The sequence below is a fragment of the Carcharodon carcharias genome, chromosome 12, assembly GCF_017639515.1.
Source record: "Carcharodon carcharias isolate sCarCar2 chromosome 12, sCarCar2.pri, whole genome shotgun sequence".
In the NCBI taxonomy this organism is placed as follows: Eukaryota; Metazoa; Chordata; class Chondrichthyes; order Lamniformes; family Lamnidae; genus Carcharodon; species Carcharodon carcharias.
Genome location: NC_054478.1, coordinates 13,607,367 through 13,632,156, shown reverse-complemented (window position 1 = coordinate 13,632,156; position 24,790 = coordinate 13,607,367). Strand labels below are relative to the sequence as shown.

At 42.7% G+C, this 24,790-nt stretch overlaps 1 protein-coding gene across 3 annotated transcripts in view; it reads left to right on the top strand.

Annotated features, from left to right (window-relative positions):
• LOC121284857 (ATP-binding cassette sub-family B member 6, mitochondrial-like) overlaps nucleotides 1-24,790 on the top strand; it is a 219,282-nt gene that overhangs the window by 19,763 nt on the left and 174,729 nt on the right. For all 3 annotated transcript variants that reach the window (XR_005944560.1, XM_041200687.1, XM_041200686.1), the window contains exon 4: nucleotides 18,383-18,572. Coding sequence is in view for 2 of the 3 variants with exons in the window: in XM_041200687.1 (XP_041056621.1) it covers nucleotides 18,383-18,572 (190 nt within the window). In the remaining variant the exon portion in view is untranslated. The remainder of the gene's footprint in view (nucleotides 1-18,382; nucleotides 18,573-24,790) is intronic.

Sequence of the window (24,790 nt, the reverse complement as noted above, 5' to 3'; positions counted from 1 at the left end):
TTAAACGCATACACATAGCTACAAATTACTACTATCACAACTTTTAACAAATTCCCAAATTAATCTCCACTAAGGCAACAATAACCCAATAGACTTAAACAGACAGCTGGCAAAGCATTTTTCACCTTACGAATTCAAAATGAGGTTCCTTTCAATTTGTTCCTTTGCAGACACAGTGGTAGGCTTACAGGCTTAGATCTTACATGCCTCTGACCTGCACACACACAACTCCTTTTCTGTTATACTCAGCCTTCCCCTTTGAATGTAAAGTTTCATTGTATCACTAGGCCCTTTGAACTCTTTTCATGGTACCAATTTTTTTAGTAATATAAAAATTTCTTGGTGTCTCCTAGCTAGGTCCAAGATTTCACCCAGAGTCTTTGAATTGTTTATTCAACAAAATGCAAATACACCCTTTACCTTACTGTTTACACTTTAAAAGCACTATACATCAAAGCACCCAGACTCGCTGGCTTTTATCCAATTAAAACACACACACACACCCTCTATTTTAATAAAAAAATAATTCTAATAACAATGTATTCATTAATATCTCTTCATGACAGATGTCACTTTACTTTGAAGCACAGGAGTCAGTTTGTGAAGGAGAGAGGGTGGTGGATTTGGCAGATTGTGGCACCAAGGAGAGGCTGTATTTGGCCGAAGGGTTCCTTAAGGAATTGGGAATGTGCCCCTGTTCCTCCTGGCTCAGAAACAGTGCTAGAAAAAGCAATTGGCTGCTGCAAATGGCTGCTTCCATATCCATTTCAGTGCTTTGTTTCCTGAACTCTGGAAAGCAGGCCGGCAACCATTAAATTTAAATCAGGTTCCCAATTGCACGACAGAAGCCCAGCTTAAATATTGCTGAAGTGTCCCACTTCTCCAAGAGGTGGTTCACTAATGCCCTTTAAGGAAGGAAATCTACTGCCCTCACTCAGTCGCATGCTACGTACCACCATACAAGTGATGACTGATGCTTACGTGGTGGTTAGGTCATGGGATTTGTAACCTGCTGCTGGCCATCATGTGGGGATTAATATCACCACTTTGAATCGGTTAAACGTGCAGGCATAGGAACAGGAGCCTCCTCTGCCATTCAGTTTAATCGTGGCTTATCTGTACCTCAACAACATTAACATGGCTTACTTCCATATCCCTTACCCAACAAAAATCTACTGATTCCTGTCTTGAAAGCTCCAGGTGACCTCAAGCATCCACAGCCTTTTGGGGGAGAGTGTTCCAAATTTCAACTACCCTTTGTTTGAAAAAATGCCAGGCTTTCCCTCCAAAATGGCTCCAATTTTAAGATTATGTTCCCTTTGCCTCACTAGGGGAATTAGATTCTCTTCCTTTCCCTTATTGAATCCCTTTAACAGATAGGGAAGGCTCAACTTAATTCATCAAAAGTTAATCTTCTGGGGTGCAGTGTTTTGGACTTCGTTTTGTGTTCCATATCAGGAAATGGCAGAACACAATAAAACAGCCCATTGGTGTTCCTCGTACTGTGGCATAGTGATAGTCTGACTGGACTAGTAATCCAGAAGCCCAGGCTAATGTTCTGGGGACATGGGATCAAATCACACCACCTAGGCTGGTGGAATTTAAATCCAATTAATAAAATCTGGAATTGAAAGCTAGCTTTAGCAGTGACCATGAAACTGACCATGATTGTTGTAAAAACCCACCTGGTTCACTAAAGTCCTTTAGGGAAGGAAATCTACTGCCCTCACCCAGTCTGGCTTACGTGTGACTCCAGACGCACAGCAGTCGGGTTGACTTTTAACTGCCCTCTGAAGTGGCCGAGCAAGCCGCTCAGTTCAAGGATAATTAAGGATGGACAACAAATGCTGGGCTTGCCAGTGACGCCCATATCCCATGAAAGAATAAATAATAAAAAATCTACTGTGAATTCACAGCAATGGGTAAAGGGAAAGCTAGCATTTTTGATGTGCAGTCATTAGTTACCAAATACTTTGTTCAGCAGGTTTGACTGGTCAGTGCTACAGGTATCAGCCAACATATAGCAAAGATTAATAACTACATTCCCTGCCCATGGAAATTGCTGACAAGCCAAAGATGTGACTACAGCAACATCATTCTAATCATACCTTGGTAGAAAACACCCCTCTCACAATATAGATGTGTATTTGTTTAACAAATATCTACCACCATTCTTTACGGAAGTGAAGCAATCAAGATGATCTATAAACACGCACACTGCTTTTTATCATTTTTATCATCATTGTACTAACAGAAGTACAAAAGGTTAAAATTCCCATGCATATACCATACAAATGTTGACATCGCACGCCAAGTGATGGTATCTATTGCTAATTTTTGTTTACAAATTCAAAATGCAAGGACCATATCGGGAATCCCAATTCGTGGCATATGGTTAATGTGTTGGAGAATATTGAAAGGCCGGCTTGGCCCCAGTCTCAGGCAGCCTCTTATGCTTTCCTCCCCTCATTTCATGAAGGCTTTGCTTCTCTTTTGCTGGGTTGAAATTCCATTGGTGCCAGTCACATCTGTTAAGTTGAGTGAGAATCAGCAGGCAACTTGACCATAGAGGACATCACAGTCAAGATCAAAGCCCCATCTTGTACACTTTCTATCAAGGACAGCCAGTGGGCAAAGAATCCTTGCAGGTGTCAGCTGTGGCTCAGTGCATCTTGCCTGTGAGTCAGAAAGTCGTGGGTTTAAGCCTTACTCTAGAGACTCCAGAGGCTATCACTCCAGTGCGGAACTCCACTGCTCCCCTTCAACATAATTTTATGGGATCTTCTAAGCCCACTTAAGGGGGAAGACAGGGCCTTGATTCAATGTTTTATTCAAAGGCAGCATCTCTGACAGCAGCACTCCCAGGTACTGCATTGGGAGCATTGGTCTATGTGCTCAAGCCTCTGGAGTTAGTTAAAACCCTCCCGAGTAGCACTAGCAAATCACCCTGCAAGGTCATTTGTCCTGGCTCTGATCAGGTGCAACTCATCTTAGTTCTGACCAAATAGATTCTGTCCTTGACTCACCTAGGATATCTGTTTTCTGAAGCACTATAAGGTCCTCCTTAATCAGTACTGCTACCCATCCTCCTTTTGTTCCTTCCCTAGCTTTTCTGAACACCCTGTATCTAGGAGTATTTAGTACCCAGACCTGCCCTTTGCTGAGCCAGATCGCCATTGTAACCACCACACCATATTTCCAAGTGACTATCTGGGTCCACAGCTTACCCAACCTTATTTACCACACTCCGTGCATTCATAGTAAACCTGTAATTTAGACGTTACTACATTCCCTATCTCTCGCTCTGATCCTTCCTAATACTTTATTTCCTGCCCTAGTGTTATCTGTCTCTCCCAATTCTCTGTGCACCTTGTTTTTCCTAATATTCGCTCCTCGTACCCACACCCCTTCCAAGTTTTCTTTTTATTCTTCCATGGGATGTGGGTGTCACAAGGCTTGTAATAGTGTAAAGGGTAGAGGGAAAACATTTTGTAGGGTGTGTTTTGAAAAATTTTCTACATCAGTACATTTCCAGTCCAAGGAGGAAGGAGGCATTGGCTGGATTTGGTACTGAGAGGAACAAGGTTGGTCAAGTGGATCAAGCGTCAGTTGGGGAATATTTAGGAAATAGTGATCATAGTATCGTAAAGCTATGACAAAGGGCAGGGAATAATCCAGAGTAAAAGTAATTAATTAGAGGAGGGCAAACTTCAATGAGCTAACAACACATCTGAGCCAGATAACTTGGAATCAAAGACTGGCAGGCAAAACTGGAACAGAATAATGGACTGCCTTTAAAGAAGAGAGAGAGTTTAGGTACCGTCAAAGTAGATTCCCACGAGGGGGAAAGGTAAGGCAAAGAAATCTGGAGTTCCCTGGATGACGAAAGAAATAGAGAGTAAGATGAAACAGAAAAAAAGTGCATATGGCAAATGTCATGTGGATAATACAGTTGAGAACCAGGCTGAATATAAAAACAGAAAATGCTGGAAAAACTCAGCAGGTCTAACAGCACCTGTGGAGAGGAAAGAAAACAGAGTTAATGTTTCGAGGCCTTATGACTCTTCAAGAGTTTTTCCAGCATTTTCTGTTTTTGTTTCAGATTTCCAGCATCCCGCAGCATTTTGCTTTTAACCAGGCCGAATATAGTAGGTTCAGAGCGAAAGAGATAAAACAAATGAGAAGCAAAGAGAGTATGAGAAAGGACTGGCAGCTAACCTAAAAGGAAACCCAACAGTCTTCTGGAGACATGGTAATAGTAAAAGGGTGGTAAAAGGAGGAGTGAGGCTGACTAGGGACCAAAAAGGGGATTTACTTATGGTGGCAAAGGACATGGCTGAGATACTAAATGTTCTTTGCATCCGTCTTTACCAAGGAAGAAGGTACTGTCCAAGTCATGGTGAAAGAGGAGGTGGCTGAGGGACTGGATGGGCTTAAAAATTGAGAAAGAGGTAGTATTAGATAGGCTGGCTGAATTAAAAAGGCTTGAGGACTGGATAAGAGACATCCAAGGATGTTGTTGGGAAGTAAGGGTGGAAATTATGGAGGCATTGGCCACAATCATCCACTCCTGCTTAGATACCAGGGTGGTGCCAGACTGCTAGAGAATTTCACATGTTATACCCTTGTTCAAAAAAGGGTGTATGGTTAAGCCCAGCAACTACAGGCCAGTCACTTTAACTTCGGTGGTGGAGAAAAGCTTTTAGAAACAATAATTCAGGACAAAATTAATAGTCACTTGGACAAATCGGGATTAATTAAGGAAAGCCAGCACAGATTTGTTAAGGGCAGAGCCTGTGGAATAAAAGGGACAGTAGCAGCATGGATCCGAAATTGGCTGAGTGACAGGAAACAGCGTAATGTTGAATGGCTGTTCTTCAGACTGGAGGATGATATATTTCGGGAAGCCCCATATATATGTTAGGACTACTGCTTTTCTTGATATATATTAGTTAAACTTAGATGTACAGAGCACAATTTCAAAATTTGCAGATGACACCAAACTTGGCAATATTGTGAAATGTGAGGAGGATAGAGTAGTACAGCACGGGAACTTTCAGAGAACATAGACAGGCTGGTGGAATAGGCAGACAAATGGCAGATGAAGTTTAATGCTGAGAAGTGTGAAGTTGGGGTAAACGATTCCGTCCCTGTCTCTGTTATCTCCAGACCCACATATCTGTGCTCCACTGATTCTGGCCTCCTGTGCATCTCCAACTTTAATTGTTCCACCACAAGTGGCCGGGCCTTCAGCTGCCTGGGCCCCAAGCTCTGGAATACCCTCAGTTCACCTCTCCGCATCTCTACCTTGCTTTCCTCCTTTAATACACTTCCTTAAAACCTGCCTCTTTGACCAAGTTTTTGCTCCTTATGTGGCTCCGTGTCATACATTGTTTTATAATGATCCTGTGAAACACCTTTATGTTAAAGGTGCTTTATAAACATAAACCTGCATAAAACAATAGTTCTACCTCAACTAGAGTATTTTGTTCAGTTCTGTACACTGTAGGAAGGATGTGAAGGTTTTAGAGACGGTGTAGAAAGCATTCAAGAGAGTGGTTTCAGGGATGTGGAACTTCAGTTATGTGAACAGAGTTGAGAAGCTGGAGCTGTTCACCTTGGTTTGGGAGATTTGATAGCGGTGTTTACAATCATGATGGCCCCGTACAGTCTAGATAGAGGGAAACTGTTTCCATTGGCAGAAGGAACAAGAAACAGAGGACATCGATTTAAGATGATTGGCAAAAGAAGCAATGACGACGTGAGGAAAATCTGTTGTTTTTTTTTATGCAGCTGGTGGTTGCAGCCGGTGGTTAGGATCTGGAATCGGCAAGCTGCCTAAGATGTGGTGTAGGCAGATTCAATTGTGGATTTCAAAGGACAGTTGGATAATGCTTTGATGAAAAAGATTTCCAGGCCCATGAGGAAAGGGCAGGGAGTGGGATTACATGAATTGCACATGTAGAGAGTCAGCATAGGGAACAACAGGCCAAAGGGCAGCCTCCTGTACTGTAACAATTCGATGAAAAAAATGTGTTGGTGGTGGGCTAAGAAGCTGAGAGTATTGAGTAACTTCCCCCCTGCTGCTCCTTCACAAAATCAGTCTGGTTGAAAAATCATGTGAAGTACTTTACACTTGACAAAACGGAAGGTTTGTCCTCTTGCCGCTATCCATGATGCAGCCTGTTTAGTAACTTTAGAGTAAAGGGAATTCTCAGCTGCTGTTGCACGTCACTAGTTATGCCAATTTTCTTTTAATTCATCTTCTCTTCTGCCCAATCCCTGCCCGCTGCACCCCAAACCCCCACTCTCAGAACCAGAATACAGAAGAGTATGACTTTTAGTTAAAAAGAAAGCTGTCCTAAGTCACTTCAGAGGTAATTGAAGAGAAGGAGTAAGGAGAAATGGCAAGAGATATGCCAGAAGCATTGGCTAGGTTTTGAGGAGCTTTTGATAGTAGGGAGAGGGGGTCCCATAGTAATGGAATCGCAGGAGAGTAAAACTGCTGCATGGAATTGCAGAAACCAAAACCTTTTCTTCTGGCAAAAAAGGCAGCTTTACCCCCCCCCAACCACCATTCCTGAAAAACCAAGTAAATACCAGGTGCAAAGCCATTGCTTTCAGATAATTAAAGAACTAAACTCCCATTTCACAAATACCCACCCACATTTAGGGAAGGCTAGAGGCTCCTCTTCCTAATCAGAGACTCTCCAGCAGCCACCCCTCCACCAAATCAATCTAATCTGTGCTTTAGAAAATATGTACAGTCACAGATTACATTACCTGTTTACAAATTTATCTTGCCTCCATTTTAGGGCTTGTTTTCTTCTCAGCTACTCTGGTGATATCAGTGAAGGGGGAGCCTCATTTCATTTTCAGTGGGAGGGGGCTCAGTTGATTTTATTGTTGGTGGCCGGGGTGGGGGTGGGGGGGGGGGGGGGCGTGGGGGGGGTGGAAATAGCTCAATTGGCTGACCTGGGAGCCAGCCCAAAGCTGGAGTCACTAGACCCTAGAATCACATAATTCCAGCTGAGTGTGCAATACTATAGGATTCAGCTGACAGTGTGCATTTCCATTGTCAGCTGCCTCTGGGCCTATCTGAAGTGCTGCTTTCCCCCCACTCCCTCTGCTGAACTGAACAGACACTCTCCAAGAACAAGTTCCCCAACGCGATATTACAGGAATAACTGAGGAAGGAAAGGTCATGGTGAGTCCTTTATAAAAGGGGAGCATAAGATTCTGTTATTGCCTGGGGAAACATAAAAACATGAAGGACTGGGAATAGCTCTACCATTCACTGGCTCCTCAGAGAAGCGAAAATATTAGATAGTTCATGCCTCACGTTCAATGCCTGTCGTGTAAACTAGTTAAATCACTACACCTTCCCTGTTCTAGACTTGTGCCTTCAACCCCAGGTCCAGATTTGCAGCAACCTTGAACATATTAAAGGGATTCAGTTTAACTGCTAAGCTGGGAGCAGTGGAGGTTCAAAGAGATTTAGGGGTCTGTGTAGACAGATCACTGAAATGTAGCGGTCAGGTATAAAAATAATTGGGCTAATGGAATGTTAAACTTTATAACTAGAAGGTTAGATTATAAAAGGGTGGAAGTTTCTCTACAATTGTACAAAGCCCTGGTTAAGTTACATATGGCGCCCTGTGTGCGGTTCTGGACATTGCACCTTAGAAAAGATATATTGGCCTTGGAAGGACTGCTGTGCAGATTCCACAAAGTTAACAGGGCTTCATAGGTTGAGGAGAGGAGAGATTCCATAAACTGGGTTTGTATTCGCTGGAATTTGACAAGGTAACGCACAATTTAATTTTGTAAGATATTGGAAGGAATTGGCAGGATTAGACAGAGAGAAACTGTTTCTTTTGGTGGTGGGTTGGGGAGTATGGGGAACTTGGGGATGAAGGCACAAGCTTAGAATAAGGGAGTGCCGTGATTTAACTAATTAAAATCAGAGGCAGGAGAGAAGTTAGAAAACACTTTGTTATGCAAAGGGTGGTGGAAGTGTGGAACTCTCCCTCGCAAAAAATGGTGACATAATTAACAATTTTAAAATCCTGTGTTCGACAGATTTTCCAATAAGAGATGGGAGCCAGGGCAGGTGGATGGAGTTAAAGTGTAGATCAGCCCTGATCTCTGTGAACGACAGAACAGGCTTGAAGGACGGCTTCTTCCTGCCCCTATGTTACAATTTATCAATTTCCTGAAGGGACCAAATCCCCGCAGCACCCTCAAAATAACCCTGACAGTAGTGCACTGGAAGGGCCAGGATCTTCCCTCGCTATCCAGATATACAGGGCTTGGGTTTAAATGAGCGGTTCCTCCACCTGACCCAATTAAGGCCAGCTACTGCCAAAGTGGGTGGGGTCTGGAATTCCCAGTGGGCACCTAGGCTCTCTGAGGAGTGATTGGTGGCCCACATGTCTGGTGAAATCAGATGAGAACCCTGAGCATTCAATTGTTCAGTTTTTGTTTTAATTTTAGTACCAGGCTTTTTACAAGAGAATGGAAGGGGGTCGGAAAAGCTTCTTCCCGTTAGGGAGGGAATTTGGCAACCATTATCATCTTATGTGACCTCTTGGGCAGGTGGGTCCCCAGATGTGCTCCATCCACTCTCAGAGGCACAAACCTCTCCCATTTGATGTAGATTGAGAGGAACCCAGCCCCATTTGAGCCCATGATCTTTGGCAGGGTCAGCACTAGAGAGTTCTGGATACTACATCCTAACACTTGTGCTGGGATGTCTTCCCCTCTGCTCCACAGTTTCAACGTTTCACTTCCAGAGTCTTTAATTTTCCCCTCACAACCTCTTCATTGTAAATAAGAACTCTTTAACCTCTCCTCGTAACTCAAATCCCTTAAGCACAGTATTAGTTAGGTTGACCTCTTCAGCACTGCCTCCTTTCTTGCTGTATTAGGGAAATTAGAATGATGCACATTGCACTAGGTGTGAGCATGCCTGTGCAAGGTGCATACTTTTTAATCCTTCCTGAGATTTATGCTTTATCGCACTGACTTTACATCTTGAGAGCCATTCAGCTTTCCTATGCTGTTGCATAGTGTTTGTTTTAGTGAGCCTCCTGGTCCTTTTGTAGGGTTGTGTCCTGTAGGTGGCAGTCACGCTTCACTATTTATCACTCTTGCCTCTGAGTCAGAAAGTGGGCTCAGGTTCCACTCCAGAGACTTGGGCACATAATCCAAGCTGACACAATCCACTGGAAAGGAGAGGAAGGAAGAAATATGTGGACAAATTAGGAAATGATGTTTTTTTTTAAAAAATGGCCTGGATGTTTTGGTCGTTGGGCGTGCGTGCACGATCGACAGGCCCAGGAGTGGATAGGAAACGGGCCACCAAACATGATCGGCCCCCGACTGTGATTTCACACTGGCTGGCCAATTAATGGTAACTAGTGACAGAGAATTAATCAGCGCAGATAAGAGAACAGAAGTAAAAGTAGGCTAACATCGAGGCAATAGTGACCTTTAACCTATAATAGAGAAGCTCAAAAGCATGGCGGAAACCAGTTAATAAATTGAAGAAAAGCTTGTTTTGAGGGGCTGAGAAAAGAACGTGGGCGGGGGGCTGGTGTTGGTGTAATGGCAACAATGATAATTAAAAACTACGATGGAAAACATTCAAAATGGTGTTTAACAGAATGCAGGAAAAACATATTCCGCTAGTGGGAAAGAGTAAACTAAACACTGGTGAGATTCTGTGGCTGAATAAAGACATAAGGGAACAACTGAGTGTTAGGCAAGAGGCATACAGTAAGTACGTAGACAACAGAGGAGTGCATGACAGGAGAGACTATTTAAAAAAAAAAACAATTAGCAAGGTAAAGAAGAGCTATGAAATTAAATTATCGTGCTACATAAAAATAATTTATCGGTGTATTAATTTTAAGAAAGGAAGACTGGGTTGGAAATGAGACCATTAAGGGACAGGCAAGGACATACCACAGGTTATGAGCAAGAGGTGACCGAAATATTAAATAACGACTTAGTTTTGGCGTTTACCGGTAAGGTTAAACAAGTAGACATGCCATTGGATGAGTAATGAGAAGTACATTTAAAATTTTTAAAAAATACAAGAGGTGTGTTGAACAGACTAATCAAACTCAAGGTTAAAGGATTGCATCCACACATTTTAAAAGAATCAAGGGAAGAAATAGCAGAGGCATTATTACACATTTAATAATTGGTCAGAAAAATTTAGTGCCAGAGGACTGAAGGATAGCTAATGTAATACCAATATTTAAGGAGGAGGACAGAACAAACCAAGGGAGCAATAGCTGAGTCAGCTTAACATCAATAATAGGAAAACATAATGGCATTCCTACTAAAGGAGAGAAGAGAAGAACATCTAGAACTGAGAAATATAATAATGAATAGTCAACATGGATTTCAAAAGGAAAAGTCTTGCTTGACCAAACTTATTGAATTTTTTGAGGAGGTAACAGAGAGTAGACAGGGGTAATGCAATAGATGTAATTTATCTGGATTTTCAAAAGGCCTTTGGTAAGGCTCCCGCATAGTAGATTAATGAATAAGGTCCGAGAAGTGAAGTCAGGGGGCAGAGGGAATTGCTAGCTGGCTTCAAGACAGAAAGCAGAGGGTGTGAATAAAGGATAGTTATTCAGAGTGGCAGTGCTGGGACCGCTGCTGTTCGTAACTCACATTAACAACTTGGACTTTGGAATCAAAAACACAATTTCAAAATTTGCAGATGACACTAAATTTGGGGAGGTTTAGTCAATATTGAGGAGGACTGCAACAACTTACAGGAGGACATTAATAAATTTGGTCAAATAATTGTCAAAATAATTTCAACACAGATAAGTGTGAGGTGGTATGTTTTATTAGAAAGAATAGGGAGGTCACTTGTTACTTGGAAAGTGCAAGACTGGGTGGGGTAGAGGAATCACAGAAATTTTACAATGCAGAAGGAGGCCATTTGGCCCACCGCCTCTGCACCAGCTCTCCGAATGAGCAATTCTCCCACTTTCTTCCCCATAACCACAAAAGTTGTTCCTTTTCAAATAACATTCTAATTCCTTTTTGAATGCCTCAATTAAATCTGCCTCCACCACACTCTCGGGCAATGCATCTCAGAACCTAACCACTCGATTTCTTTTTCCCCTTTTGTTCCTTTTGTAAATTACCTTAAATCTGTTTCTCTTGTTCTCAATCCTTTCATGAGTGGAAACAGAGTTTCCCCCTTTCTGCTCTGTCCAGACCTTTCATCATTTTGAATACTTTTATCAAATCTCCTCTCAGCCTTCTTTTCTCCATGGAAAATAGTCACAGTTTCTCCAATTTATCTTCATAACTGAAATTCCTCATTCCTGGAACCATTCTCGTGAATCTTTTCTGCACTCTCTCCAATGCCTACACATCTTTCCTAAAGTGCAACGCCCAGAACTGGACACAATACTCCAGCTGAGGCCTAACTAGTGACTTATATAAGATCACCATAACCTCCTTGCTCTTGTACTCTATGCCCCTATCAATAAAGCCCAGGACACTCTATGCTTTTTTTAACTGCTCCCACAACCTGTCCTGCCACCTTCAATGACTTATGCATGTGTACAGCCAGGTCCCTCTGCTGCTGCTGCACCCACTTCAGAGTTGTACCTTTTATTTTATATTGTCTCTCCATTTTCTTCCTAACAACATGAATCACTTCACATTTTTCCACATTCACCTTCATCTGGCACCCATCCAACTTGACTGTGTGCTTCTGAAGTTCTAAACTACCCTCCTCACAGTTCACAATGCTTCCAAGTTTTGTATCATCTGCAAATTTTGAAATTGTGCCCTGTTCACCAAGGTCTGGGTCATTAATGTAATAAGCAAGGATTCCAACACTGACCCCAGGGAAACTCTACTACAAACCTTCCTCCAGTCTGAAAAATATCCATTAACCACCACTCTGTTTCCTGTCAGTCAGCCAATTTTGTATGCATGTTGCTGCTTTTCCTTTTTATTCCATGAGCAGTATCAGTGCTCACAAGTTTGTTGTGTGGTGCTACATCAAATGCCTACATCAGCAGCATCACCCTCATCTATCCTTGCTGTCATCACTTCAAAATAAACTCCAGCAAGTTAGTCGTTTGGTAATACAACGTTTGAGTATTGCTGAAATAAGAGACATGTGGAAGCTTTTCATCTTGCGCTCATCAGGGCAACTCACAAGAATACCAACACAAGGGGAAAACAACAGTTTATACTGTATGTAAGAGAGTGCTGATTGGTTGGCAAGTGGACTCTGATTGGTAGAGATGTTGCCATGGAGAATGCATCAGTGATGGTGACTGACAGTTAACTGCCAAGCATTGTTTGAAATTTAAACCAGGGCAGCCTGACCATGATTAGTCAAAGCATTGCCCTGAGGAATGAGTCAGACACTTCTTCCAACCTCCCCCGGACCATGACCTCACCACCGAATATCAAACCATTGTTTCCAGGACTGCCACTGACCTCATCTCCTCTGGTGATCTTCCCTCCACAGCTTCCAATCTATTAGTCTCCCAAAGCACAGCTCGCTTCCACCTCCTTTCCAAAATCCACAAACAGGACTGACCTGGTAGACCCGTCGTGTCAGCCTGTTCCTGGCCCATTGAACTCATTTCTTCCTACCTTGACTCCATTCTCTTTCCCTTAACCAGCCTCTTTCACCTTTTATTTGCAATTTCTCTGATGCCCCACGTCATATCAACAATTTCAAGTTTCCTGGCCCTAACTGCCTCCTCTTCACCATGGACATCAGGTCCTTCTACACCTCCATCCCCCACCAGGACGGTCTGAGGGATCTCTGCTTCACCCTTGAACAGAGGCCCGAACAATCCCCATCCACCACCGCTCTCCTCCATCTGGCTGAATTTGTTCTCTTGCTGAACAATTTCTCCTTTTATCTTGTCTCACTTCCTCCAAATAAAAGGTGCGGCTATGGGTACCTGCATAGGCCCAAGTTACACCTGTCTTTTTGTTGGGAATGTGGAACGTTTCTTGTTCCAGTCCTACTCAGACCCCCCTCGCACCTGTTTTTCTGTTATTTCGATGACTGTATTGGTGCTGCTTCATGCTCCCGTCAGGACCTGGAAACATTTGTTGATTTTTTTTTTAATTTTGCTTCCCATTTCCAGACACCTCTCACTTGCACATGGTCCATCTCTGACACTTCCCATTCCTTCCTTGACTTCTGTCTCCATTTCTGCTGATAGATACAATCCCATTGACTCTCACAGCTAACTCGACTAAGCTGCTCACATCCTGCTTCCTGTAAGGATTCCATCCCATTCTCCCAGTTCCACCACCCCCATCGCCTCTGTTCCGATGATGCTACCTTCCAAAACGGCGCTTCTGACATGTCTTCCTTTTTCCTGAACCGAGAGTGCTCCCCCTCCCACCGACACTGTGGTTGACCGGGCCCTCAACCATGTCTGATCCATCTCCTGTACCTTTGCCCTCACCCCTTCCCCTCCCTCTCAGAGCCATGATAGGGTCCCCCTTGTCCTCACTTTTCACCCCACCAGCCTCCACATTCAAAGGATCATCTTCTGCCATTTCCGCCAACTCCAGCATCTTCCCCTCACACTGCCCCTGTCGGCATTCTGTAGGGACCATTCCGTCTGTGACACCCTGGCCCACTCCTTCACCCCCAACTCTTCATCACCTTCCCATGCAATCACAAAAGGTGCAACATCTGCCCCTTTACCTCCTCCCACTCACTGTCCAAGGCCCCAAACACTCCTTTCAGGTGAAGCAGCACTTCACTTGCATCTCCTTCAGTTTGTTCTACTGTATTAGCTACCCCCAATGTAGCCTCATCTACATTGGGGAGTCTAAATGCAGACTGAGTGACTGCTTTGTGGAACACCTTTGCTCAGTCTGCAAGCATGACCCGGACCTTTCTGTCGCTTGCCATTTCAACTCACGATCTTGCTCTCATGGCCACATGTCCGCCCTTGGCCTGCTGCAATGTTCCAGCGAAACCCAACGCAAACTGGAGGAACAGCACTTCATCTCCTGACTAGGCACTTTACAGCCTCTGGATATAACATTGAGTTCTACAACTTCAGACCATGAACTCCCCCCTCCATTTTGACCCCCATTTTTAATCCATTTTTTCTCCACCACCCACCCGCCACAGAGCCGTCTGTCATTTGTTCTTATGTTTTGCATTTACAGAGCGCTGACCCTTGTTCTGCTATCAACACATTCTGCTATCTTACCCTTATTCCACTGTCAGCACCTTCTTTAATCTTTAACACCACCATTAAGGCTTCCTTTGTCTTGTGTCCATGACATCTTTGTTAATCTCTCCCGAGCTCCCACCTATCCCTGACTTCCTATTTTGCTCCACCTGTTCCACCCCGTCTTAAACAGGATAAAATCTATCACATTTCTACCTCTCTTCAGCTCTGAAGAAGTGTCAATGTTAATTCTGTGTCTCTCTCCACAGATGCTGCCAAACCTGGGTTTTTCCAATATTTCTGAATTTACTTCAGATTTCCAGTATCCCGCAGTATTTTGCTTTTATTTTATTCTCTTTTCATACTTTCTCCTTGTTTCTCTTATCTGCTTTTTCATCTCTCCTCTGAATCTTCTATACTCTGGTTCTGAATTGTATTTTCTACCTGACATCTATCATAGATGTCATACTTTTTCTTCCTCATCTTAATTCCTACTTTTTTAATCGTCATCCAGGGAGCTCTGGATTTATTTGCCTTACCTTTCCCTTTCGACAAAATGTACCTTGACTGTATCTGAACTATCTCCTCTTTAAGGTAGCCCACTGTTCAGCTACTGTTTTTCCTGTTGACCTTTGACTCCAATTTATTCGGCCCAGGCCCATTCTTACACCACTGAAGTTGGTTTTCCTCTAGTTTATTATTTAAACTTTAGATTGTTCTTTGTCCTTTTCCAAAGTCAGCCTAAACCTTATGATACAGTGATCACTGTTCCCTAAATGTTCTTCCACTGACAGAATTGATCCACTCAGACCAACTCATTCCCAAGAACCAGCTCTAGCGGTGTCTGCTTTGAACAAAGGCGGGGGGGTTCTTGGAGTCCAAATACATCAATCTCTAAAAGTTGCGTCACACGTTAGCAAAACCATCAAAAAACACACCAAGCACCAGGTTTTATTCTGGGATTGATAGAATTGAAAAGTAGGCAAATTATAATAAGCCTTTATCAAACCTTGGTTAGACCACACATTATAATACTGTACAGTTCTGGCAGCCATTTATAGAAAGGATATAGAGGCATTACAAGGGTGATCCTGGAAATGCGTGGGTGTACATATCAAGAAAGGATGAGCAGGCTGGATCTCTTTTCACTTGGAGATAGAACAGCTGAGTGAGTTATCTAATAGAGGCATTTAACGTTGTGAAAGGTTTTGATAGAGCACATACAAGAGAGAATGTTTCTCTTGTGGAGAAGATCATAATTAGAGATCGTTAAACTAAGATAGTCACCAAGAAACCTTATAGGGGAATCAGAAGAAACTTCTTTACCCAGAAAGCGGTTAGTGAGGATGTGGAACTCGCTACCACATGGTTTGGTTGAAATGAGTCATGTCAATGAATTTAAGGGAAAGCATGACAACCATATGAGGGAGAAGGGAATAGAGGGTTACAATGGGAGATTTGGGTGAGAAAAGATGGGAGGAGACATGAGTGAAGCATAAATATTGGCATGGACTGATCGGGCCGAATGGCCTGTTTCTGTGCCGTCTCTTATGTAATTCTGTGATTCTAATCCAAGAATGGGGCACTATCGCAAATGCTATATTTTGGCAGAGACATTAAATCGAGGCCCCATCTTTCTCCTAAAATGGTCATTTATAAAAAAACCCATGACTCTATACAAAGAAGAGCAAGGGAGTTCTCCCCTGTAACCTGGTTAGTATTTATCCCTCAACCAACACCTTGAAACAGATAATCTGCTCATTATCGCATTGCTGTTTGTGGGACTTAACTGTGCACAAATTGGCTGCCACATTTCCTACATTCCAACAGTGACCACACTTCAAAAAAACTTGCATTTATCTACGGTGAGGTGAGAAGAATGTAAGGAGGCTGCAAATGCATATGGACTGGTTAAGTGATTCAGCACGACGATGTTGGGGGAGACTAGAACTAGGGGGCATAGTTTATGAGTAAGAGGCTTCCCTTTTAAGACAGATATGAGGAGAATTTTTTTTGAGGGTTGTTAGTCTTTGGAATTCTCTTCCCCAGAAAGCAGTGGAGGTTGGATCATTGAATTTGTTCAGGGCTAAATTTTGATAGACAAGGGAGTCAGGAAAGTGGAGTTGAGACCACCATCAGATCAGCTATGATCTTATTGAATGGCAGAGCAGGCTCGAAGGGCCACAAAGCCTCATCTTGCTCCTAAACCTTATATCCTGTGTTCCTATGATGCAATATCATGTGGGGAAATGTGAAATTATCCACTTTGAAATGAAGAACAGAAAAGCAAAACATTCTTTAAAAGATGAGAGATTAGTAAATGTTAGTATCCAGAGGGATTTGGGCAATCTTATACACGAATCACAGAGGTTAACATGCAGGGACAGCATGTAATTAGGAAAGCAAAATGTATTTTAGCCTTAATTATGAAGGTGTTGGTGTATAAGAGTAAGGAAGTCTTGCTGCAATTATGTAAGCTTTGTTGAGACCACATTAGAGTACTGTGTGCAGTTATGGCCTCCTTGCATAGATAGGGTGCAGCATATCTATTGATCTCTGGTTTGAGTATATCCAACAACTGAGCATCCACAGCTCTCTGGGGTAGAGAATTCCAAAGATTCACAACCCTCTGCATGAAGAAATTTCTCCTTATTCTCAGTCCTAAACGGCCGACTGCTTATTCTGAGACTATGACCCCAACATCTAAGCTCTTCAGGAAACAGCCTCTCAGCATCTAACCTGCCAAGCCCTCAAAGAATTTAATACGTTTCAATGAGCTCATCTTTCACTCTTCTAAATGCCACAGAGAATATAGACACATTGCTACTCAATATCTACTTTATAGGACAGCCATCTCATCCCAGCAAACAATCTGGTGAACCTTCATTACACCCCTTCTTAGACTAATGTTACAGACAGGAGAGGGGCAGTTCAAACTGCACTGACTTTCTCTTGCCACCTGTCCATAAGCAGGAGGTGTTTTGAATTAATTTTTTAAAAAGAATAGGCAGTGGCATGTTTTCCCAATCCCTTGGTTTTTGTGATCCAATTTTACTAATAATCCACAGTAAACTCGAGTTAGTAATGAACTCGGAGGTTAGTTTATTTTTACACATTCAAAACTCACAAAAGAATGTTCACAACATCCCACTCTGCACATTCACACCGTAAAGGGAGAGATAGAGAAAAGGAGTTTTACAATACAAGTATCACAGAAAAATGAATATCGGTTCATGGGAGTTCCAGAGCCCAATGAGGAATTCTTTCATGTCGGCATTCGAGTTCAACTGGCTGGAGACCAGAGTTGTAGGGTCCGCTTTTTAGTTGGGGCTGATGTCACCAGATGAAGTGGGCGAGCAGAGATTGAGTTGGTTCTATAGGCAATGGTACGAAATCTTCTGGCAAGGTCAGGTTAAATGGGCAGTTTGATCTGCCTGGAGGAGCCTGCTGCTTTGTGGCTTACCAATTAGACGTTGAAACTGTAGACTGGTTATGAAAACCAAAGGTGTAATATTAAAATGCCCATAAGGCCAGAGCCTTGAGTCATGTGACCTTCCTTCCCACAATGACTTCAAAAGTGATGTTTATCCATCATTTGCAATTGGCTTTGGTTTCAGGACTGATAATGTCTCAGTGATTAGTTGTTGAAAGGGTTGCCATTATGTTGAGGGTCTGGCATATGGGAAGCCATTGTCCCAACAGACCCACTGACTCCACTAGCAAGGTTGTCATTTGCATCTAATAAGCCATCCCTGTAGGTTTTTTTTGCAATTGGTCTGAGGAGTCCCAGGTGTGATATGTGTCTGCTAATAGCTCTCTAGGAGAAACGAGGTGTGACATTCTTCGAAGCTTAGAATATAATTATTTTATTCTTGAAACTACTGGGGATAACTCCCTGACAGAGGGCCAACTCTGATCGGATTACTTGTAGCAGACGTCTTACATTTCTTAGTTCAGCAGAAATGTCCAGTTTAAAATAAAAATAGCAACAAGGATAACGTTTTTGAAATATAATGATGGGTTTCTTTCTGTGTTGTAGGAACCCAACACTAATTGTTCCTTGGAGAAGGAGACTAAAACTGTATCCTATATAATTGGTGGCTTGGGCAAAAGTTGGGGTCTCCATTTTGAAATCTTTGAATTTCAGCCGCTGAACAACTTTGCTTTCTTTCCAGCCTCTCTTGAATCGGAACGGCAGCAGTCAATCAACATGGAAAGACTTCTGTAAGAAGGTGCAGTTGCTTGTGCCCTACATGTGGCCTAAAGGGAGTTTCTCTCTGCAGGCCCTGGTCCTGTTCTGCCTGGGCCTCCTTGCGATCGAACGAGTCATCAATGTTTTTGTGCCAATCTACTACAGAAACATCGGTAAGCTCTTAAAAATATTTTTATCTTGAGCTCCCTGAAAAACTGACTTTGTGCTTGCACTGAATGTGAAGACTGACTGGGAGAGGAGCAAGGGAAGAATCTGAAGCTTTGTAGAGGAGAAAATATTTCCCACAATATGTATAAGCCAGTAGGAAGTAACAGCAGTCCCTACCTGATCAATCTGGGGCGGACTTGAAGGATGCACAGAATTAGACACAACTGCATTTGCTACCCAGTATGTGATAGAAATATAGAAATATATATAGAAATCTTAGTTCTGTTGAAGGATCATGAGGACTCGAGACATCGGCTGTGCTCTTCTCCGCCGATGCTGCCGGACCTGCTGAGTTTTTCCAGGCATTTCTGTTTCTGTTTTTGTTTCGTGGTAGAAATGGAGTTTGGTGGCATTGCAAGCAGCCTAAGAATGCCAAAGTAAACAAAAATATGTCCCTTGCACATAGAAAGTTGTTCTCACTCCTGTTCTCATTTAAACATAGGCAATATTGTCACCTGGATATTTAGTAAGGTGCACTGTGGTGGAGGTGTGTTTGTGGGGGGTGCTGCAGAGTGTGAAATTTTCATACAACGCTCACTGTCCCTCATTGGCCTTGGCTCAATGGACAGTAGTCTCACCCCTGAGTCAGAAGGTTGTGGGTTAAATTCCACCAGAACACAGATTATAGGCTGACAACTCAGTGCAGTACTGAGGGAGTGAGGCACTGTTGGAGGTGCTGTCTATCAAATGAGATGCTAAAATAATCCCTGTCTAAAAATTGAGAGAGATATAAAGCAGGTTGCTGATGCATTTTGGCCCACTTTACACTATCAGACAGATAATCAAAATATACCTGAGACTTTTCCTTGATGGAAGATATGAAGGAAAAAAATAGATTTTAAATTGGATTTTCTTGTGTGGAATGTTGATAAACAAAAAACAATTTCTACCATAAACCGCCTAGATTAAGTAGGATTTTTTTCCCATCTTGCTTCTGATATAACTGTAGAACCAGTTAGATATAAGCTGGTCAACTGTACTCATTCAGCGAAACCTCATCATTGCTGTCTCCTCTGTTGAGCTGCTGCAGCTGTCTGCCTGTCGCCACTCTTCAATCGATTATTCCTGCGCTCAATCCCACCTCAGTTTTGGCCTCTTTTCCTGGTTGGGACTGCAGTCTATCGATTTTCAAGGTGCTGACCTTCAGCCACACACAACACTTGCCCTGCCTGCTTCCACCTTCTTGTCACAATACACTTTGTTACTTCCTGCCACTATTGCTCATTACTTGGATCTATTGGAACAAGAAACATCAAAGCTTTAGCTCTGAGTAGAAAGTCTCCTATAATGTTGCCATGAACCCCGATCTGTTCCATGAGAGAGTTTCATTGCATACGTTTACACACCAACAAAGCTAACACTTATAACATTATAGTTAGAATTATTAGGAAAGATTGGAGAGGCTGGACTATTTACTGGAGAGAGCAGCTGACTGAGGTCATGGGATGTGGGCATTGCTGGCTAGGCTAGCATTTGTTACCCATTCCTAATTGCCCTTGAGAAGGTGGTGGTGAGCTGTCATCTTGAAGCACTGCAGTCCATGTAGTGTAGAATACCCACAGTGCTGTTAAGGAGTTCCAGGATTTTGACCCAGTTACTTCTAAAGGTCTTTAAGATTATGAAAGGATTTGATAAGATAGACATAGAGAAGGTATATCACTTGCTGGGGAGCCCAAAACGAGGGTTCATGAATATAAAATAGTTACTAATAAATCGAATATGGAATTCAGCAGAAACATCTTTACCCAGAGCGTGGATAAAGTGTGATACTTGTGCCAGAGGAAGTACTTGAAGAGAATAACGTAGATACTTTTAAGGTAAAATTAGGTAAACACATGATAGAGGGAGGAATAGAAGCATCAGTTGAGATGAAGAAGGGTGGGAGGAGGCTCGTGTGGAGCATAAACATGGCATAGACCGATTGGACCAAATGATCTGTTATTGTGCTGTAACTTCTATGTAATTCTAAGCAATCTGTTTGACTTGCAATAAACTGAATCCATTCCTGGCTGGAGTAGGATTGTTGGAGGTTGTTCTGATTAGTGACATTACTGTTTCACAGTCAGGAGAGGGCAGTCTTAACTTGTCAAATCAATCTTTTCAACATAAAATGGTTGTCAACAAGAAACTGTCATCATCCTTCAACAACAAAGATTGATCTCCTCGTAAAAACACATGCTGAGGCTTCCAAAGTATGAAGTGAAATTTTATGTGTTATAAAAGCAGAGCCTGGGTCTTGCTGGAGTAAGTAACAGAATACATTATAACAGAATCTCCATCTTTCACGACTCCAGGACATCCCAAAGTGCTTTATTTTTTGATACTTCAAAAAGTGTTCACTGTTGTAATGTAGGAAAAGGGGCAGCCAACATGTACACAGACAGGTCCCACAAACAGCAATGAGATAAATGGCCAGATCATATTTTTTTAGTTATTTAGGGGCATAAATATTGACCAGGTCACTGGGGAGAATGCCCATATTCTTGTTTGAATAGTGCCATTGGATATTTAGCACCCACCTACGAGCAGAGACCCAGCCCTGGTTTAATGTCTCATCTAAAAGATGGCACATCCTAAGGTGCAGTGCTGGGAGCATCAGTCTAGATTAAGTGCTCAATTCTGAGGCATGAGTGTTGCCATAGCTGACAGTTGCTGCTGTTCTAGTGAAAATATACTGGAAGAATGCCACACAATTGATCTGAGCACACCTGAGTTGGAGAAAGGAAACTTCATTGCTGGCCAACAACTCCTGTTGGAAAGTGTACATGTCAGTGAGGCTTTCGTTTTTTTTTTATTCATTCATAGGATGTGAGCATCATTGGCAAGGCTGGTGTTTATTGCCCATCCTTAAATGCCTTTGAGGTTGTGGGTGAGCTGCCTTCTTGAACCGTTGCAGTCAATGTGGTTGACTGTAGTGCCTTGTGTAGGTCTCATGGTCTATGGCATATCTTACCAGGGCTCATGTTAACAGCATTCATTTGGGTGAGGTGCCAGAAGGCTGCCAGTGCCTGCGGGTCTGGATCTTGGTATAAGTCAGCATCTTCCTGGCTGAGAACGAATGGGATAATATTTATAAACTCTGGTTTTAGGGGGAGCAATCTAGAATTGCTGTATATTTGCAATTCAACAAATGCAGTGAGCTGGAACCATGTACATTATAGGTTAGTAAGCTCAACACCTGCCATGGGGAAACTGATGGACCATTTTCCAGTATGTTGTCACTGTTCATCCAAGTAACATAGAGGCCATAAAGAACAATCCAGTAATAGCAACAACTTCCAGTTTGTATAGCACCTTTAACCTAGGAAAACACCCAAAAGTGCTTCACAGAAGTATAGTCACGCAAATTAACACTGAGCCAAAGAGGGAGAAATTAGGAGGGGATGACTAACATGCTCAGTCAAAGAAGTATGGTTTAAGGAGGAGAGCAAAGCAGAGAGTTTGGGGGAAATTTCAAAGCCTTGGACAAAGCTGGCTGAAGACGCAGCCATTGGCGGAGCAAATGGAATGGGGAACATGCACGAGGCCAGACTTGGAGGAACGCAGATATCGTGGAGGGTTGTAGGGACTGGAAGGGTTTACAGAGATAGCAAGGAACATGGCCAGGGAGGGGTTTAAAACGAGGATGAGTCAAATTGGATTTAGATGCAACAAACAACTCTAATGCGATTTGCCTGTTTTACGCGTTGGCTGGTGAATGACCTTTTTGACTGCAGTGGCATCCTGATCCTTTAGATGATTTATCTGGAAACCATTGATGTCTTTGATATCTTGCCAGGACAGCCCATGGTGAGTGGCTGGAGATTTACAGCTATTTCAGCCTCAGCAAGTCCATGCTGTGGAGGACTCTGCTGACAAAGGCCACAGCAGCCACCATCTCCGTGGTCAGATCAGTCCGACTGAAAGAGCTGCTGATGGGCATATGGCAGCTTTATCAATATAAATAGCAAGATTTCACCTTGCATTTTGTTGAAAGCCTGAACGATGCTTCTCAATTAGTCCAGAGCTTCCATTTTGCCACAAACTCACTTCCTGCCTAATGCTTGCAAGAGAAGAGGGTTTAAATGTTTACATGTAAGAGGAGGATCTATACAATAATGACAGTAGAAAGCATTGAGATGAGCATTCTTCAGATTGACTAATGCAGCCTACAGTATTTTTTGGGACTGGATAAAGATCAGAATGGATTCATTTGGCTAGAGCAGGGGAGATGGATCCGTGATAAGTCGATTAAACATCAACAACTTAAGTTAGCAACATGATTAATACAGTCCCTTTACTTTGGCTCTGAGAGTAGCATAATGCATCAGAAAAGAGCAACAATCTGAATTTGATCAGGTGCCAGTGGGCGGGTGAGTAAACACAAGGATGCAGGAGTATATCATGTGGCATGTTAAATCTGCTCTGCCATTCAGTACGATCATGGCTGATGTTGGGCTTCAACTCCATTTTCCTGCCTACTCCCTATACCCTTTGATTCCCTGAGAGACCAAACATCTGTTTATCCCAGCCTTAAATGTATTCAATGATGGAGCATCCACAACCCTCTGGAGTAAAGAATTCCAAAGACTCCGAAACCTTTGAGTGAAGTAATTTCTCCTTATCTCAGTCCTGATTGTTACCCCGACACTGTGCCCCCGTGTTTTAGATTCCCGAACCAGCAGAAACAGTGTCTACCCTATCAAGCCCCTTCAGAATCTTTCATTTTTCAATAAGACCACCTATCATTCTTCTAAACTCCAGAGAATATTGCCCCAATTTACTCAGCCTCTCGTGATAGGACGACCCACTTGTCCCAGGGACCACTTTAGTGAACCTCCAATGCAAGTATTTCCTTGCTTAAATATCTCAGTTATCTAAATGATTGACTCCTTATCCTGAGACTATGCCCGTGTGTTTTAGAGGAGGCCTTGTGGTGGGTGGTGTCCCTGCCCCTGAGCAGGAAGGTCCAGGTACAAGTCCCACCCTGGGGCTTGATGGCCAAGGAAGGTGAATTTATAATGCAGCCAAACAGGTTGAGTGTCAACCTGTAAATCCTTATAATATACGCCAATGGTGGTGGTAAGAGCAGGAGAGATTCAGATCAGCCATGTGATGGAAAGAAAATTGGAGTCTCTACCATAAACTATCCATAGCTCCGGACTACAACATACATATAAAAGCACTTGGCAACTTGGATTCCCTGAGTGTACCGTAAAACATGCCCCCGTGTTTTAGATTCCCAACCAGCGAAACAATCTCTTGCTTTCTACCCTATCTACCTCTTCAGAATTTTATATGTTTCAGTTAGATCGTGCCTCATTCTTCTTTAAACTGCTGTACCCGCTTCCAATGCAAGTATATCCTTTCTGAAACATGGAGTCAAAACTGCTCACAAATGTGATCTCACCAAAACCCTGTAGAATTGTAGCGAGACTTCTGTATTCTTGTACTCCAGTCCCCTTGCAATAAAGGCCAATGTGCTATTTGCCTTCCTAATTGCTTGCTGCACCTACATGCTCTCTTTGTGTTCCTTGTATGAGCACGTCCAAGCCTCTTTGAACATCAACACTTACAAGTTTCACTCCTTTTTTTAAAAAAAATTCTGTTTTTCTATCCTTATGACCAAAGTGAATAACTTCACACTTCCCTACATTATAATCCACCTGTCATCTTGTTGCCCACTCACTGAACCTGTCTATAATCTCTTTGCAGACTCTCTGTTTCTTCCCCACAGGCTACGTGCCCACCTAGCTTTGTATCGTTATATTACTCTCTGTTTCTTCATCGAAGTCATTGATATAAATTGTAAATAACTGAGGCCCCAGCACTGATTATCATAGCACTGCACTTTTCACTGCCTGCCAAGTTGGGAAAGCCCCATTTATGTCCACTCTCTGCTTTCTATCTGTTAATCACCCCTCGATCCTTGCTAAAATATTACTCCCAACTCCATAATCCCTTACCTTGCCTCTTATATATGTTAATATTTTATGTGCGGCATCTTATTGAATGTCTGTTGGAAATCCAGGTGTCCTTCATCTACTAGTTCCCCTAACCTACAAGTTATATCCTCAAAAAACTCTAAATTTGACAAACAGGATTTCCCTTTAGTAAAACCATGTTGACTTGATCTAATTATATAATGCTTTTCTAAGTGCATTGTTGAAATTTCCTTAGTGAT